At 46.0% G+C, this 17259-nt stretch overlaps 1 protein-coding gene across 4 annotated transcripts in view; it reads right to left on the reverse strand.

Moving 5' to 3' along the window:
• The window catches only part of ARHGEF25 (Rho guanine nucleotide exchange factor 25), a 547735-nt gene that overhangs the window by 55750 nt on the left and 474726 nt on the right, over window positions 1-17259 (reverse strand). For all 4 annotated transcript variants that reach the window (XM_068267427.1, XM_068267428.1, XM_068267429.1 and 1 more), the window contains one exon: window positions 1891-2018. In XM_068267427.1, coding sequence (XP_068123528.1) covers window positions 1891-2018 — 128 coding nt within the window. The remainder of the gene's footprint in view (window positions 1-1890; window positions 2019-17259) is intronic.

Below are 17259 nucleotides of genomic sequence, written 5' to 3' on the forward strand. Positions count from 1 at the left end.
CCCACATGCTATAACACTGGCAACCAAGTGTGAGTGCAAATGCAGAAGCTCTGCACTGGCACCGGAAACATTAGGGGGACAGCGGCCGGGGACGGCAAGGTGGCATCACAAGGCCGATTCCCAAAAGATTTTATGCTAAAATCAATCAAGAATCGGCCTGCGCATTATGGCAGATGACGGCCAACAGATCTCTCTCTGATTGGAGAGAGATCTGTCTCTTGGTTGATCAGCTGCCAAAATCACTACATGTATGGCCACTTTGGCCCCAAAATGTTCTCCCTTTATTCCGTGTATACTGGATGCAGTCACAGATCACAGCAAAAGAACAGTGACACTTCCCACTTAAAGTTACCAAATAGATATTAATAATAATAATAGATTAATAATAAAGGACAGATGTGTTTTAGGAGAATTTATGTGAATCAAGAATTCTACTTTATAGAAGCATTACCGTAACTTACTGTATTTATCATCCACACTAATGATAATGAACAGTTAATGCTGTATGCCCTCTGTATTCCCTTATATTTAGTGAATGCAGGAAAATCATACACTCATACGTGTCAAGAACTTGATGTTTCGATAGAAGAGCTTAGACCCCAGCAAAGAACTCTGGCTCACACTCTTGAACCTCATTCTTTTTTGTACTTAAAATAGATGTGGTACATGGATGTCATCACAAGCTGGATTAATGAGTCATGTTTGGCTGCAGTGACACTACCCATTAAACATAAACAGTGCAGTAATCACTGGGAGCAGACCCCAGCCATGTCCTGCATCAAAGTCACCAGCTGATAATGTAGGAAGCAGCCACTGATTGGTCACATCCCAAGGAATGCACTTCCATTGTCAGGTGCTGGACGAACGCTGCTTATAAGTCCGTGTTTCTTTTCCTTTAGGACTTATCAGTAGACCAACATTTCCAACAGCACACGCAATCAACCAGATCAACCACAAACTCATATCTCTAAGGTTCGGCGTTCTTAGCCATTATCAAGCACATACATTATTGAAAGCCTAAAAAAACTTGCTTGGCGGTGTTCCTGACATGCCTGATTGTGACAAGCCTTTGGCCGTTATTCAATTCACTTTTTCTATAAAGTGAACTGGAGCCGAAGCTCGAGTTCAAAACAATCCTTTACCTTAAACAGAGGGAAGCCTAAGGGTCCTATTGAGGCTTCCTTCGCTTGTTTCAGTCCCCCATTGCAGAGCGTGGCCCCCCTCCACAACTTAAAGTGTACCCAAGCTGAAGCTTGGGAACAAAATTGGATACTTACCTAAAGTAACGGAAGCCTCAGGATGCTATTGAGGCGTCCCTCTCTATTCTAAGTTCCCCCGTCACTGAGTGCAGCCCCCCGACGGTTAGCAACAATACATTGTCGCTTAGCATATCGGGGCTGCGCAGCTCCACTTCCTGGCTCATGGACATGTATTTGATGCGCGGGCACGCCCACGCATTAGCTCCGCAGCCCCGATCTGATTAGCGACAATGCATTGTTGATAATCTTTGAGGGGGCTCCACTCAGTGACGGGGGACCTCAGAATAGAGAGGGAAGCCTCAATAGCATCCTGAGGCTTCCCTCACTTTAGGTAAGTATCCAATTTTGTACCCGAGTTTCGGCTCTGGAACACTCTAAGTTTTCTCCTAGGAAATAACTTTTCAGCAGTGTGCAGGTGAAAAAGTACCCTTAAGAGTATTCTAAAAATGTTCTTGCTTGTCAGTGGCTTAAAAGGTATTTGATTGACAAGGTGTAAAAATATCAGTTAGGAGAACACTTAAATAAACTTGAATAAGGTCCTTTGCCAGTAATACAAGGCTATAAATGCTACTATAAGAAGAAAAATCGGTAAAGCCCCATTCCCCATAAACCCCAAAAAGGACTCACTTACATACTCTTTTCTAAGGCACTCTTCCTTTCTTCTTCTGTTTCTTCTGGGGGGTAGGAGGAAGCAAAAGACATATCAGAAGCTATAGACTCCTCCTCTCTGGAGTCTGGGAGGTAGGACATGTGCGTATCCTGCAAAGGGAAAGAATACAACCATCTACTTTACTGGACAAAATGAAAGAGAGCTTACAGTTATCACATACTGTATACAGAAAAAAGAGGCTATGACCAGCTAATATTATTATTTATTGGATTTATATAGGGCCAACATATTATGCAGCGCTGGACAATAAGGTTACAGACAATGATGGGGTAACAAACAAACAACACTATACAGGTAATAAACCTTGAAACGCAATGCCAGATCATACACTGGAGTAGTAGTCCTATGATCAGGTAGGAAACACAAGGAGGGAGGGCCTTAAAATCTAAAGGGAGGGGGCTCTGACACATTAGGAGGGGGTTGCATGTAAGAAGGTCACACACACATCAGTGGCTTAGCAACAGACATAAGAGACAGCACGGTGGCATAGTGGTTAGCGCTATCGCCTTGCAGCGCTGGGTCCCTGGTTTGATTCCCAGCCAGGTCAACATTTGCAAGGAGTTTGTATGTTCTCCCTGTGTCTGTGTGATTTTCCTCCGTCCGGGCAAAAACATACAGATAAATTAATTGGCTTCTCCCAAAAATTACCCTAGACTATGATACATGCACTACACGATACATACAGAGACATATGACTATGGTAGGGATTAGATTGTGAGCTCTTCTGAGGGACAGTTAGTGACAAGCCTATATATACTCTGTAAAGCGCTGCTGAAGATGTCTGCGCTATATAAATAATAATAATAATAACAACCAGTACCAGGCCTAAGATATGGTGGATCAAGCAGACACCACCAATACCAATCTATCCACAGCAATTAACACCTTCATTATGATCAATGAGTAAATCAGTGTGGCTGCATAGATGGAAGAAAACCCAAAGACATAACATCATTCTCCATTTAACTATTTTCAGCCTAAAGATCCTTTAAAAATATATTTGTAAAATGAAATTAATGTGAACCTGCATCAAATTTGAGATAGAACTAACTAAGGGTCGACCTATCCAGCTTTATCCGCCAATGGGTTGTCAGAGGTCTCTTACAAGTACTGATGCTTTGGCGGTTATCAATGATAGCCTTATCTTCAGTTATTATAGCCATGCTCCTTCCATCTGACCAGATCATAGTCAGATTTCTACATTGGTGCAAAGTCTGACCAGAGGTGTGGCCATGTCCATGTGTCCATGCCCCCAACCACTTACCTGACCATAAACCAGCCTCTGCTCTAGTGCAAGAGGTTGGAGTATGATCAGGAGCAATAAAGAGGATGTAGCTACTGTCAGGATGCTTAAAGAGAACCCGAGGTGTGTTTAACCTCCCTGGCGGTTAATTTTTTTTGCCACATGGGCAAAAATCCTTTTTTTTTTAAAAAACATTTTTGTTTCATGTAAAGCTACCAGAGTGGTAGCTACATGAAACACCACTAGAGGGCGCATGTGTCCCTCTAGTGCGATAGTCGCTGGCACTAATAGCAAACAGGGGAGCGCGTATATAATGCGTTCCCCTGTTTGGCTTCTACTGTCGCCATGGCGACGATCGGGATGACGTCATGGACGTCAGCCGACGTCCTGACGTCAGGCGCATCCGATCCGGCCCATAGCGCTGCCCGGAACTCATTGGTCCGGGCAGCGCAGGGCTCTGGCGGGGGCGATCAAGCTGGTCCGGGCAGCGCAGAGCGGCGGCGATCAAGCTGTGCGCGCGGCTAGCAAAGTGCTGGCTGCGCGCACAGCACTTTGAATGGGGCGAATCGCCCCAATAGATGCGGAGAAATACTCCTGCGCGGCATAGCCCGAGCTCAGCTCGGGCTTACCGCCAGGGAGGTTAAAGAAGGTTATCTGCATACAGAGGCTGGATCTGCCTATACAGCCCAGCCTCTGTTGCTATCCCAAACCCCCCTAAGGTCCCCCTGCACTCAGCAATCCCTCATAAATCACAGCCATGCTGCTGACAAACAGCTTGTCAGAGCTAGCTGTGTTTATCTCTATAGTGTCAGTTTGCTGCTCTCCCCGCCTCCTGCAGAACTCCGGTCCCCGCCTGCATCCCTTCCCTCCCTGCTGATTGGAGGGAAGGGACGGGGGCAGGGACCGGAGCTATGCAGGAGGCGGGGGAGCAGCTGAGACTGACACTACAGATGTAAATACAGCCTCACAGCACGGCTGTGATTTATGAGGGATTGCAGAATGCAGGGGGACCTTAGTGGGGTTTGGGATAGCAACAAAGGCTGGGCTGTATAGGCAGATCCAGCCTCTGTATGCAGATAACATTCTTTAAACACACCTCGGGTTCTCTTTAAGGAGAAACCCAAATGTAGAGTGAGTATGTGTCCAAATGCTGTAAAGTAACAAACCCGTGAAAAAAAAACCATTATAGATGTAGCTCTCTTATGACTTCTCCATGTCTGATTCAAAGTTGTTTTTCTTGACTCAGAAATTTTCTTCTTTATTTCTGTATAGTGTGAGACATCCACCGCAGTCATAAATTGTCCCCACCCCATCCTCCCTCACCCAGCTGTCTCATTGGCCAATTGTTTTCTCCAGTCATGTGATACTGATGACAGCATTAGGGGACACTGCCCTTCAATTAACCTGGTTCCGGTCATTTTAAAAAAGAATACTGCAACCCAGGGCCTCTTGCATGGAACGCGTTTACTTGTTGTACATGCTAACCAGTCAGTTACCATTTCATCTGAAAATGTGTCCTGTTAGAATGACAGCCGGAAACAGGTCAAACATTTCAAGGGAACCAACAGACCTTTTCATATACTGTTCCCTGAGGAAGGAAAATTCAGGACACCGACTTCACATGCCCATTTACACAAGTTAGGAATTTAAATCATGAATTACAAAATCTACAGACCACAAAAAAAAAGATAACAGACAGTGTTTTTTTTACCATTTATTAAATCTATATGTGCTTTTCACTAATCATGTGCATTTCTGATACAGGTTTGGCTGCCAAACGGTTATTGGTTATTGTTTGTACACATTTATTTCAGGCAGATCTGAATATGTTTGCTTCCCTATAAAAAAAAGTCAATAACATGCAACTGCTTACAAAGGGTAATACAATCGAAGATGCATTTTAAAGTGGCTGAAAATCTTTCTTGATGACTTGTGGACTGTTAGTTTTGTGCTGCAGTGAGAAACACCAAACCATGCTGAGCAGCTGCGTTCAGTCAATACGCAATTGAAAACCCAATCACAATTCAGACAGACATCAGATATTTTATGTGCTATCACTGAACAGAGCTGAGCAGCCACAACGCCACACAGCATAGCAGACAGTGGTGCTGTGGGGAGGGGGCGTCACTGAGCTATGTGCGTAATTTAAAGCTATTTTTCTTTATGTTCTACATAGAGAATTTAAGGAACTGGTATTTTCAAAAAACATTTAAAAAAAGGCCTGTTTGGCTACCTTTAGCCTAGAGACAAGCAAGGCTGGCTGAAAAACTAGTGTTAAACATACCTCCCAACTTTTTTGAGATGAGAAGAGGGATACTTAAGCCACACCCCTGCAACACCCCTGACCACGCCCCCACGACACCCCTAGTCACGCATCCCATAAGGATTTCATAAGAAAAACATGTTTTATAATTCAAACCACACTGGTCCTTTCTCTCCTGGGTCGTTTTCCTTTCGTATTAACATTTTAAAATGAGTAATCAATCAACTTAAAGGATGAGAATAAAATTTAGAGTCAATCAAGCACATTTTTTAGCAGATAAATATATTGTAACATTCGCTGTGATGGCGGCTGCAGGTACGCAGGGTGTCTCTGCAGCCGCCTTTGTTCCCGGTTTTGAGGCCTCATCCATTCCACCGGCGTCTAGCACGCCGGGGACGGGACTGTCTGTTGCTCATAGGGTCGCTGTCTCGCGCGGGCATGCGCGGAGACAGGACCTTTATGCTGGGAGAAGGTGCGTCAGCTGACCTGCCGGTCGGCTGACGTCAGGAGAGACTCACAGCGCCCAGATTGGCTGCTGGGGCATGGGTGCGGCTGTGGGCTTTCCTCGCTGCTTTAAAAGTTTTCTCCGCTCACTTGCAAGCTGTCTGCTGTTGCGAATACGTCAGTGTTAGCGCTCAGACCTTAGACTAGTATCCGGTATGCTTTGATCTGGGAGGAACATCATATGCACTAATGGACCGCCACTCACTTACTATATAAATCTTTATTATATCAAAGGTGATTATACACAACAATACTTTCCCTCAGACCCCCACCCCTTAAAACTCCCATCCCACGCTGGACTAACAGGAGCGCTCCTGGTCACACCATACACATCCAACCTTCATTCATCAACCATAGAATTTTCCAATCCCTACTGGCTAAACAAATGGAGGTGATTGCAGGACAACAGTTCCGCCAAGGCACGTCCGCCTATCTGTATTCACTCCGGAATATACAATGTAATGATTCCTCATGCAGCACTTTGTCACAGTTCAGAGTATGTCTTCAGCAACTGCGCCCAACCTCTGCAAATCACATATCTTTCAACGCTTCCTTTATGGAGTTAATCATAGGCTTCCCTCGACACACCATACCATCATAAGCCCTCTGGCTCTCCACACGGCTGTATGGCCTCTAGTGTTTCCCTCAGCATAAAGGTATTACCTTCTCGCTGCCTCAGTTGATGGTCGTCAAGGCTTCTGACTGCGGCGTCCCGCAGTATACAGGTACCTGTGTGTGTATGATGTTTAGCCGGCTTGTACCCTGTCATGCATCCCCTTCGTGCAGACGCCTGGAGCAGCCCTCCATCACCAGCGTATTTGCCACGCCCACATACGCGTTACGCCCACCAACGTGAGCTTCGTCAGTGTGATGGTCGTCAAGGCTTCTGACTGCGGCGTCCCGCAGTATACAGGTACCTGTGTGTGTATGATGTTTAGCCGGCTTGTACCCTGTCATGCATCCCCTTCGTGCAGACGCCTGGAGCAGCCCTCCATCACCAGCGTATTTGCCACGCCCACATACGCGTTACGCCCACCAACGTGAGCTTCGTCAGTGTGATGAGTCACAGCGTCATCACACTGACGAAGCTCACGTTGGTGGGCGTAACGCGTATGTGGGCGTGGCAAATATGCTGGTGATGGAGGGCTGCTCCAGGCGTCTGCACGAAGGGGATGCATGACAGGGTACAAGCCGGCTAAACATCATACACACACAGGTACCTGTATACTGCGGGACGCCGCAGTCAGAAGCCCTGACGACCATCAACTGAGGCAGCGAGAAGGTAATACCTTTATGCTGAGGGAAACACTAGAGGCCATACAGCCGTGTGGAGAGCCAGAGGGCTTATGATGGTATGGTGTGTCGAGGGAAGCCTATGATTAACTCCATAAGGAAGCGTTGAAAGATATGTGATTTGCAGAGGTTGGGCGCAGTTGCTGAAGACATACTCTGAACTGTGACAAAGTGCTGCATGAGGAATCATTACATTGTATATTCCGGAGTGAATACAGATAGGCGGACGTGCCTTGGCGGAACTGTTGTCCTGCAATCACCTCCATTTGTTTAGCCAGTAGGGATTGGAAAATTCTATGGTTGATGAATGAAGGTTGGATGCGTATGGTGTGACCAGGAGCGCTCCTGTTAGTCCAGCGTGGGATGGGAGTTTTAAGGGGTGGGGGTCTGAGGGAAAGTATTGTTGTGTATAATCACCTTTGATATAATAAAGATTTATATAGTAAGTGAGTGGCGGTCCATTAGTGCATATGATGTTCGGAAGAGTTTGGTCCGGCCTTCCCCCACAGCTGTGAGGTTTTACTAAATAAGTAATTGATCTGTGCTCCAGATTGGAGTTGTCTGTGCATTGATCTGGGAGGAAACCAGGGATTTAACATAAGACTAGTATTATTGCTTATTGTATTATCGACATTCTGTGTATGACTCTGGCTTATCTCTGACTCTGCTTTTGCTCAACGTTTCTGTACTTCTGCCCATCTGATCTAGTTGCCGAACCTCTGCCTCAATCTTTACTATTCTCTTGCCTTCTGATTTTGTACTGTACCTGCCTCTCTGTTGCTGAGTCTTGCCTGTCTGACTCTTCTACTCTCCAGTGAGCCCTTGTCACTGGAGAGGTGCTCTGATAGTACCCACCAGCTCCTCTGGTGAGGTCTAGTAAAACTATCTGGTTATTATTGCTGATAGCACTCACCAGCCCCTCTGGTGTGGGCTCCTAGCTACTCAGTTACTATGTCTCCTAGTACCCTCCAGCTCCTCTGGTGGGGCCTAGCACAGACTAATTGCAGATAGTACCCACCAGCTCCTCTGGTGAGGTTTAGTCAAACTAATCTGTCATTGTCGCTGATAGCTCTCACCAGCTCCTCTGGTGAGATCTACCCTGTCATCTACTGTTGCACCAAACACTATTACCACAGTACCTCAGCTTTCTATACTTGCATTACTGGTGATACTGCAGATCACCACATAATCAGGTATAGAGTCTGCATTATTGGTGATTCTGCAGATCACACATTAATCAGACATCTTTGTTGCTACACCAATCGTTACAGAACAGCAGACCAAAATTGTATATGGATACACTGGCCAGTCATGTTGAATTGTTGATCACGGCTGTTAACCAACTGTCCCTTACGCTTAAAGGGGAACTTCAGCCTAAACAAACATACTTTCATTAAGTTACATTAGTTATGTTAATTAGAATAGATAGGTAATATAATTTTTTACCCACCCTGTTTTAAAAGAACAGGCAAATGTTTGTGATTCATGGGGGCTGCCATCTTTGTCATGGGGGCAGCCATCTTTTTGGTTGAAAGGAGGTGACAAGGAGCAGGAGACAGTTCCAACTGTCCTGTGTCCTGATAACCCCTCCCAGCTGCACATGCTAGGCTTCAAATGTCAAATTCAAAATGTAAAAAAAAAAAATTTGCACCAAAACAGCAGAACGAGAGCAACAACATCAGAAATCCCATCATGCTTTGCACAGCATCAGGGGAAAAAAAGCCCGGGCAGTTTTCTTCTGTGCAGCTAAAAATTAGGCTTGGATAAGAGAAACAAAGTTCTGATGCTGTGAAACTGTTAAAGAAACACCAGGCCTCTTCAGTGCTGCCGAGTCGATTTTTAGTCCGGAGGTTCACTTTAACACCCAGCAGACTCAGATTTGCCAACTATCTGAGGTAATGCAAAACATTCAAACACCTACTGCACCAGTGTCATCCCCTCTGGTTCTGGAGCCCAGGTTGCCTCTCCCTGAAAGGTTTTCTGGGCATAGGGCTGATTTTCGGAATTTTAAAGATCGGTGCCTTTCATATTTTGAGCTATGTCCTACTGCATCAGGATCCGAGAGGCAGAGGGTCATTTTAATAAAGACTTTATTATCAGGAGATTCACAATCATGGGCATATAGTCTGCCCAATAACCATGAGGCCCTGGCATCTGTTTTGGATTTTTTTGAGGCTATGGCAGTTATATACGATGATCCTGAAATAGCAATCACGTCAGAGAGGAGGCTTAAGACCCTCAGACAAGACCATAACACTGTAGAGATGTATGCTGCAGAGTTTAGAAGGTGGGCAGTGACGGCCAGATGGGGGCAACATGCTCTTCTTGATTGTTTTTTATCAGGTTTGTCTGACGCAGTGGCCGATCTGATGTTAGATCATCCTGAACCTCGCTCCATTGATGAAGCGATATCTTTGGCAATTAAGGTTGATCGTCGAGTTCGACATCAAAAGCAGACTCGGGGTAAAATCATTAAGAGACCCCCTGTGATCCCTTCTCGTTCCCAGGGTGACTCAGTGCAAACCAGGCAATTCAGTCTTCCTGAGTCCAAGAAAGACAGGAGATTTTTTCTAAGATCTCGTCCACAGGATCTTGAGACAGGACATATAGTCCAAGATTGTCCCAAGGAGACGGAAAATTTATATTGCTTTCTGGTGGTTGGGAGTACCACCTTAGGCGATTCAGCTATACCTGTAAAAGATAATAGATTACTCCTTCCATGTACTATTATTTGGGGAGATCAAGTCCAAGCTACACAGGCTTTTATAGACTCGGGCTCTGCGGACAACTTTATGGACTACGATTTCGCTGTTAAGCTCGGTCTTCCTCTCCAATCATTAGGGCATCAGCTTGTTGTTACTGCAGTGGACGACTCGCCACTGCAGGGAAAACGGTCTCTTGCATTAACTCCAGAATTGATATGTCAGGTTGGGGTTCTACATAGAGAACAGATACATTTCCTTGTTCTCAAGATGGCTACCTCCACTGTGATCCTTGGTATGCCGTGGCTTCAGAAACACTCCCCTCAGATTGACTGGAGTTCCAGACAACTCTTAAGTTGGTCCTCCTTTTGCAATCATCACTGTTTGGAGAAAGTCACGGTATGTGCCACCAAGGTCCACGTGGAGGGACTACCTACTGAATACTCAGATTTCGCCGACATCTTCTGTCCCAGAGCAGCAGACAAACTTCCACCCCATCGTAGTTTTGACTGCCCCATTGAGTTGCGATCAGGTTGTATGCGACCTAGAGGTCATCTATATAATCTTTCTGGGCCTGAAAAACTTGCCATGCAAGAATATATCACTGACAATTTGGCTAAAGGGTTCATTCGTCCGTCCAGGTCCCCGGCCGGGGCAGGCTTCTTTTCTGTGAAAAAGAAGGACGGTGGTCTTAGGCCATGAATCGATTATAGGGGTTTGAACAAGATTACCGTAAAGAATCGTTATCCTCTTCCCCTGATCAATGATTTGTTCTCTCAGATTACTGATGCTAGTGTCTTTACCTAACTTGATCTTAGGGGGGCATACAACCTGGTCCGCATAAGAGAGGGTGATGAGTGGAAGACGGCGTTTAACACGCCCGACGGGCACTACAAGTATCTCGTCATGCCCTTCGGGTTGTGCAACGCACCCGCCGTCTTCCAAAATCTGATTAATGAAGTTTTCAGGGAGGTTCTGGGGCGATTTGTCCTCATCTACTTAGACGACATCCTCATTTTTTCACCTACCTTGACTGAGCACAGGGAACATGTGGAGTATGTTTTGAGAAAGTTACGACAGAATTCCCTGTACGCCAAAATTGAAAAATGCCTCTTTGAGGTTTCGGAAGTTCCTTTTTTGGGGTATGTGATCTCCACTGCAGGGTTGTCTATGGACCCCAAAAAAGTCTCTGCTGTACTGGAGTGGCCTCAGCCTTTGGGGTTGAAGGCACTCCAGCGATTTCTTGGCTTCGCCAACTATTACAGAAGGTTTATAAAAGGGTTCACTTCTGTAGTGGCACCCCTTACTGAACTTACCAAGAAGGGGGCAGATACTTACCACTGGTCGTCAGAGGCACAAGCTGCTTTTTCATCACTCAAACAGTTGTTCTGTTCTGCCCCTATCTTGAGACATGTGGATGTATCCCTTCCCTTTATCGTGGAGGTGGATGCTTCGGAGATTGGAGTTGGGGCTGTGCTGTCCCAGCATTCTGGCCTACAGGGCAGGTTGCATCCACGGGCCTTTTTTTTCTAGAAAGTTTTCCCCTGCTGAAAAAAATTATGGTATTGGGAATCGTGAGCTATTGGCCATCAAACTCGCGTTTGAGGAGTGGCGACATTGGCTTGAGGGGGCTGAACATACGATAACAGTCTATACGGACTATCAGAATTTAGAGTATATTGAGGGAGCTAGGCGCCTTACTCCCAGACAGGCTCAGTAGTCTTTATTTTTCACGCGATTCAGGTTTATTGTTAGCTACAGGCCGGGTAGTAAGAATGTTAAGGCGTATTGCCTTGTCTAGATGCTTCGACCCAGAGACGGTGCAGCCCACCACTCCTGTGGGCATCATCCCCAAGAAAGTAGTTCTTGCAGTTGCTAGGATTAGGGATGATCGGGGTTCGGTTGTGAGAGCCTCTCGGCTAAGTAAGAGGAGGCAGTCTGAGGAATGGGAATTCATGCCAGGTGACATTGCATGGGCTCTGCCTTCCAGATTGAGAAAATTTAGATCTTCCCGTCTTCCTTTCTGCCTCGATTGTGCAGGGGCATCCCTCTCCCTCCCTCCCTGTGATCTCTGATGCAGAAGAACTCAAGGAAGACTTTCACAGACCGGGTGGATCGTGTCCGGAGTCCGCGCCTAGAAGGGGGGGTACTGTAACATCCGCTGTGATGGCAGCTGCAGGTACACAGGGTGTCTCTGCAGCCGCTTTTGTTCCCGGTTCTGAGGCCTCATCCGTTCCGCCGGCGTCTAGCACGCCGGGGACTGTCTGTTGCTCATAGGGTCGCTGTCTCTCGCGCGCGCGGAGACAGGACCTTTATGCTGGGAGAAGGCGCGTCAGCTGACCTGCCGGTCGGCTGACGTCAGGAGAGACTCACAGCGCCCGGATTGGCTGCTGGGGCATGGGCGCGGGTGTGGGCTCTCCTCGCTGCTTTAAAAGCTTTCTCCACTCACTTGCAAGCTGTCTGCTGTTGCGAATACGTCAGTGTTAGCGCTCAGACCTTAGACTAGTATCCGGTGTGCTTTGATCTGGGAGGAAACCAGGGATTTCACACAAGACTAGGATTATTGCTTATTGTATTAGCGATATTCTGTGTATGACTCTGGCTTATCTCTGACTCTGCTTTTGCTCAACGTTTCTGTACTTCTGCCCATCTGATCTAGTTGCCGAACCTCTGCCTAAATATTTACTATTCTCTTGCCTTCTGATTTTGTACTGTACCTGCCTCTCTGTTGCTGAGTCTTGCCTGTCTGACTCTTCTACTCTCCAGTGAGCCCTTGTCACTGGAGAGGTGCTCTGATAGTACCCACCAGCTCCTCTGGTGAGGTCTAGTAAAACTATCTGGTTATTATTGCTGATAGCACTCACCAGCCCCTCTGGTGTGGGCTCCTAGCTACTCAGTTACTATGTCTCCTAGTACCCTCCAGCTCCTCTGGTGGGGCCTAGCACAGACTAATTGCAGATAGTACCCACCAGCTCCTCTGGTGAGGTTTAGTCAAACTAATCTGTCATTATCGCTGATAGCTCTCACCAGCTCCTCTGGTGAGATCTACCCTGTCATCTACTGTTGCACCAAACACTATTACCACAGTACCTCAGCTTTCTATACTTGCATTACTGGTGATACTGCAGATCACCACATAATCAGGTATAGAGTCTGCATTATTGGTGATTCTGCAGATCACACATTAATCAGACGTCTGTGTTGCTACACCAATCGTTACATATATATATTTACATAGAAAGAGGGACAAAGTCCTGAAAGAGGGACAAATGAGGAAGAAAGAGGGACAAGGTTCCCAAAGAGGGACTGTCCCTTCGAAAGAGGAACAGTTGGGAGCTATGGTGTTGAGTAATACATCTTCTTCAGTGTCAAAGGCAGCAATAAACATTCCTTGACAAAAAGACCCATCTATAAGAATCCTAACCGTCTAGAGAAGCCGCCAAACAAACAAAACTGCTTTTGTTTGTGACATTTTCCTGAGGGAGCAGCCATACTGTTTTTTCTCACAGAATGTCGCACAGCATCTGTCGTTTTTCATGTTACAGCTTACCTGCTGGATATGTCTATTCTAGACACACAGCTTACACAGGCTACATCACTTTCCCATAATGCTCCTGGGAGGTAGGCCTTGAGATTATTTCTAGACAGAGAGCCCTGATAGAAGCTGCAGAGATGCTTTTATGGATAAAGCACACTATAATTAGCAGGGCTGTGGAGTCGGAGTTGGAGTCGAGGAGTCGGAGTAATTTTGGGCACCCAGAGTCGGAGTTGGAGTCGGAGTCGTGGTTTCGTAAACTGAGGAGTCAGAGTCGGGAGTCGGATGATTTTTGTACAAAATCCACAGCCCTGTTAAGTATTAGACTAAGGAGTCGGAGTATAGGAGTCGGAGTCATTTTGGGTACCCGGAGTCGGAGTCATGGTTTCATAAACCGAGGAGTCGGAGTCGGAAGATTTTTGTACCGACTCCACAACCCTGATAATTAGCATATATTATATAAAAACAACCTATTCATACAACTCAGACTTTATGCATAAATCTGCTTTAAAAGGTAGCTGAACTCAAAAACACGTTTACAAACAAAAGCTATAGGGGATTCTCCTCATGAAGACAATTCCACACACACCTTGCTTGCCTGTCTTCAACTACAGTATAGCCATACAATAATGACCTTTTCACTGCACATTCCTATTTTTAATACCTGAGAATGTTCACATTACTGACAGACTGCTTAACCTAGTAATGACCCACTAGAACAACCACCATTATTCTGGAGAAACATTCTTCAGTGTCTGAAAGGAAGTGTTGTGCGTGAAGTCAATACATTTCCAGAATTTGTAGGAAGCAAGATGGAAGCCCCATGGAGCAGAGACAGCACATTCTGCAGCTCTGAGGTGAGTTTGCACCACTAAAACAATTGGATTTACTGATATGTACTGTATGCAGAGCGTGGCAAAGATAATATCAAGTGAAGGAGTTTTAAAGGTTGGGGCCCACTTGAAACCATGACTGCGATCACTGAGCTCTTACGTTTCTGATTTTTGTGGTGTTTTTCACACCAACTTCAGGTGCCTTTGAAGCGATTTTTAATTATCGCTTGCACATCAGTTGCCATTTTGAATTTTATTTTGGTCATAAAATCGCTCACAATTGTTTTTGTAGAGATTGAAAAATGATTTTGCAGCAATCCTACAATTTGTCCTGGAGCGCAAAATTTCCTAAAATGCTGCAGGACCTGCGATTGCGATTTGGGGTAATCGCAATTGCTTCTGTGGGTTCACTTCCATTGACTTGCGATTCCAAAGCGCGACTGAAACAGCTTCTGTGGACTCCAGGCCTAACTTTGCTTTTGGGTATGAAGAACAAACATAGTTTTTTATACTGGTCCTCCACTTCCACCCACAAAGACGGCCACACTCTTGACCTTGTCTTTACCTGCCTCTGTTCTATTTCAAGCTTCCATAACATTCTGTTTCCCCTCTCAGACCACAACCTTCTTATCTTCTCAATCAATTCTTCTCTAACGTCAACTCCTCCAACACTACAACATACGGTCATGTGCAGGAATTACCGCAACCTGGATCTGAATTCCCTGACTGCGGCCTTGCAACCTCTAAGTACTCTGTCTTCCTACACTGACCCTGAGGCAGCATCCAGTTACTTATTTAGTGTAGTCTCCTCTGCCATGAATTCAGCTGCTCCACTCACCACCACCTGCCCCCGCCAAACTAACCGCCAGCCCTGGCTCACTGAACCAATCAAACAGCTGAAAAGGTTAGAGAAACTGAGAGCCCAATATAGTGTAGTATGTTCAGCATAAAATTAGTAAAGATAATTAGTGAGAAGAGTAGACTCACAAACGTGGGTTACCACAAAGGCAACCACTGTATAGGCAGGTGAGGAGATTAGACCTATCCTCACTCAGGATTAAGAAGTCGCTCTCTGTAGATCAGAAAAGGGGTAGATCACCCCTCCACCAGGGGTGGACACGGAACAGCAAACGGGGAACAGAGGCGTCAGCAGGGTAAAAGCGGATAAAACCTTTAAAATTTGCTAAACTGCTGAAAAGGCGTTCCAGGGTGGCAGAAAGATGCTGGAGAAAGAGCACTGCTGTAGAGGACTTTCATCACTATAAACAAACTATGCAGGAGCTCAGGGATGCCCTCACCCCTGCTAAGCAGTCTTATTTCTCCTCGCTCATTTCCTTACAGTCCCACAACCCAAAACAATTGTTCAACACTTTTAACTCCCTACTTCGTCCCCCACCTCCTCCCCCTACCACTTGTCTGTCAGCTGATGACTTTGCATCATACTTCACAAGCAAGATTGAAGCAATACTTAACAGCTTCACCACGCAACCATTTTTACCAGCTCAACCAACACCTGTAAATTCCTTCTGTCTGCCTGCACCCTCGCCCACCACTAACTGCCTTCCCCCCCCCCCCCCGCTCCACAAGACCACTCTCCCACTCTAAGGCCTAGTGCACACCAGAGCGGTTCTGCTGCGGTTTGCGATCCGCTTGCGGGTGCGGATCCGCTAGGGTAATGTATTTCAATGGGCTGGTGCACACCAGAGCGGGAGGCGTTTTGCAGAAACGCATACTCCCGGGCTGCTGCAGATTTTGGATTGCGGAGGCGTTTCTGCCTCAATGTTAAGTATAGGAAAAACGCAAACCGCTCTGAAAAACGGCACTTCAGAGCGGTTTGCCAGGCGTTTTTTTGTTACAGTAGCTGTTCAGTAACAGCTTTACTGTAACAATACATGAAATCTACTACACCAAAACCGCTACACAAAACTGCAAAACGCTAGCTGAAACGCTGCAGAAAAAGAAGAAAAAGCGTTTCAAAATCTGCTAGCATTTTGCGGATCTGCTAGCGGTTTTTGGTGTGCACCAGGCCTAACACCTTTCACCACACTCACTAAACAGTGTCTTTCCTCACTAATCTCCAAAGCACATCTCACTACCTGCGCCCTGGACCCCATTCCCTCTCATCTAATCGCCCAGCTTTCCTCCTCCTTTAATCCTGCTCTATAAATTCTATTCAACCTTTCTATCTCCACTGGCACTTTTCCTTCCTTATTCAAACAAGCTATAATCACACCACTTATCAAAAAAACCCTCTCTTGATACAACTTCTCTATCCAATTGACGTTCTGTCTCGCTCCTCTCCTTTGCTTCTAAACTGCTGGAAAGTCACATCTATTCTGAATTGTCTGCCTTTCTCTCTACCAACTCCTTACTTGAACCCTTTCAATCTGGATTCCGTACACACCATTCCACTGAAACTGTCCTCACGAAAGTTGGTAACGACCTACTGGTAGCTAGATCCAAAGGCCAGTTCTCCATTCTAATACTCCTTGACCTTTCCTCTGCCTTTGACACGGTTGATCATGCTCTGCTTCTCCAGATGCTGTCATCTTTAGGAATCAAGGGACAAGCACATTCCTGGATCTCCTCTTATCTCTCTGGATGCTCTTACACTGTGTCCTTCTCTAACACCAATTCCTCCCCATGCCCACTGTCTGTTGGTGTACCTCAAGGCTCAGTTCTTGGGCCACTTCTTTTCTCAATCTACACTCGTGGCCTGGGGCAACTAATTAACTCTTTTAGCTTCCAGTATCACCTCTATGCGGATGACACCCAAATCTATCTCTCAGCTCCTGACCTGTCATCATTACTATCCAGAGTCCCAGACTGTCTATGTGCAGTTTCTGCATTCATGTCCTCCCGCTTCCTCAAACTCAACATGAGTAAAACGGAAATTGTTTTTTTTTCACCATCGCTATCTACACCCCCACCAATTGCAACCATAACTGTAGACAACA

The sequence above is a fragment of the Hyperolius riggenbachi genome, chromosome 2 (assembly GCF_040937935.1).
Source record: "Hyperolius riggenbachi isolate aHypRig1 chromosome 2, aHypRig1.pri, whole genome shotgun sequence".
NCBI classification, from domain to species: Eukaryota; Metazoa; Chordata; class Amphibia; order Anura; family Hyperoliidae; genus Hyperolius; species Hyperolius riggenbachi.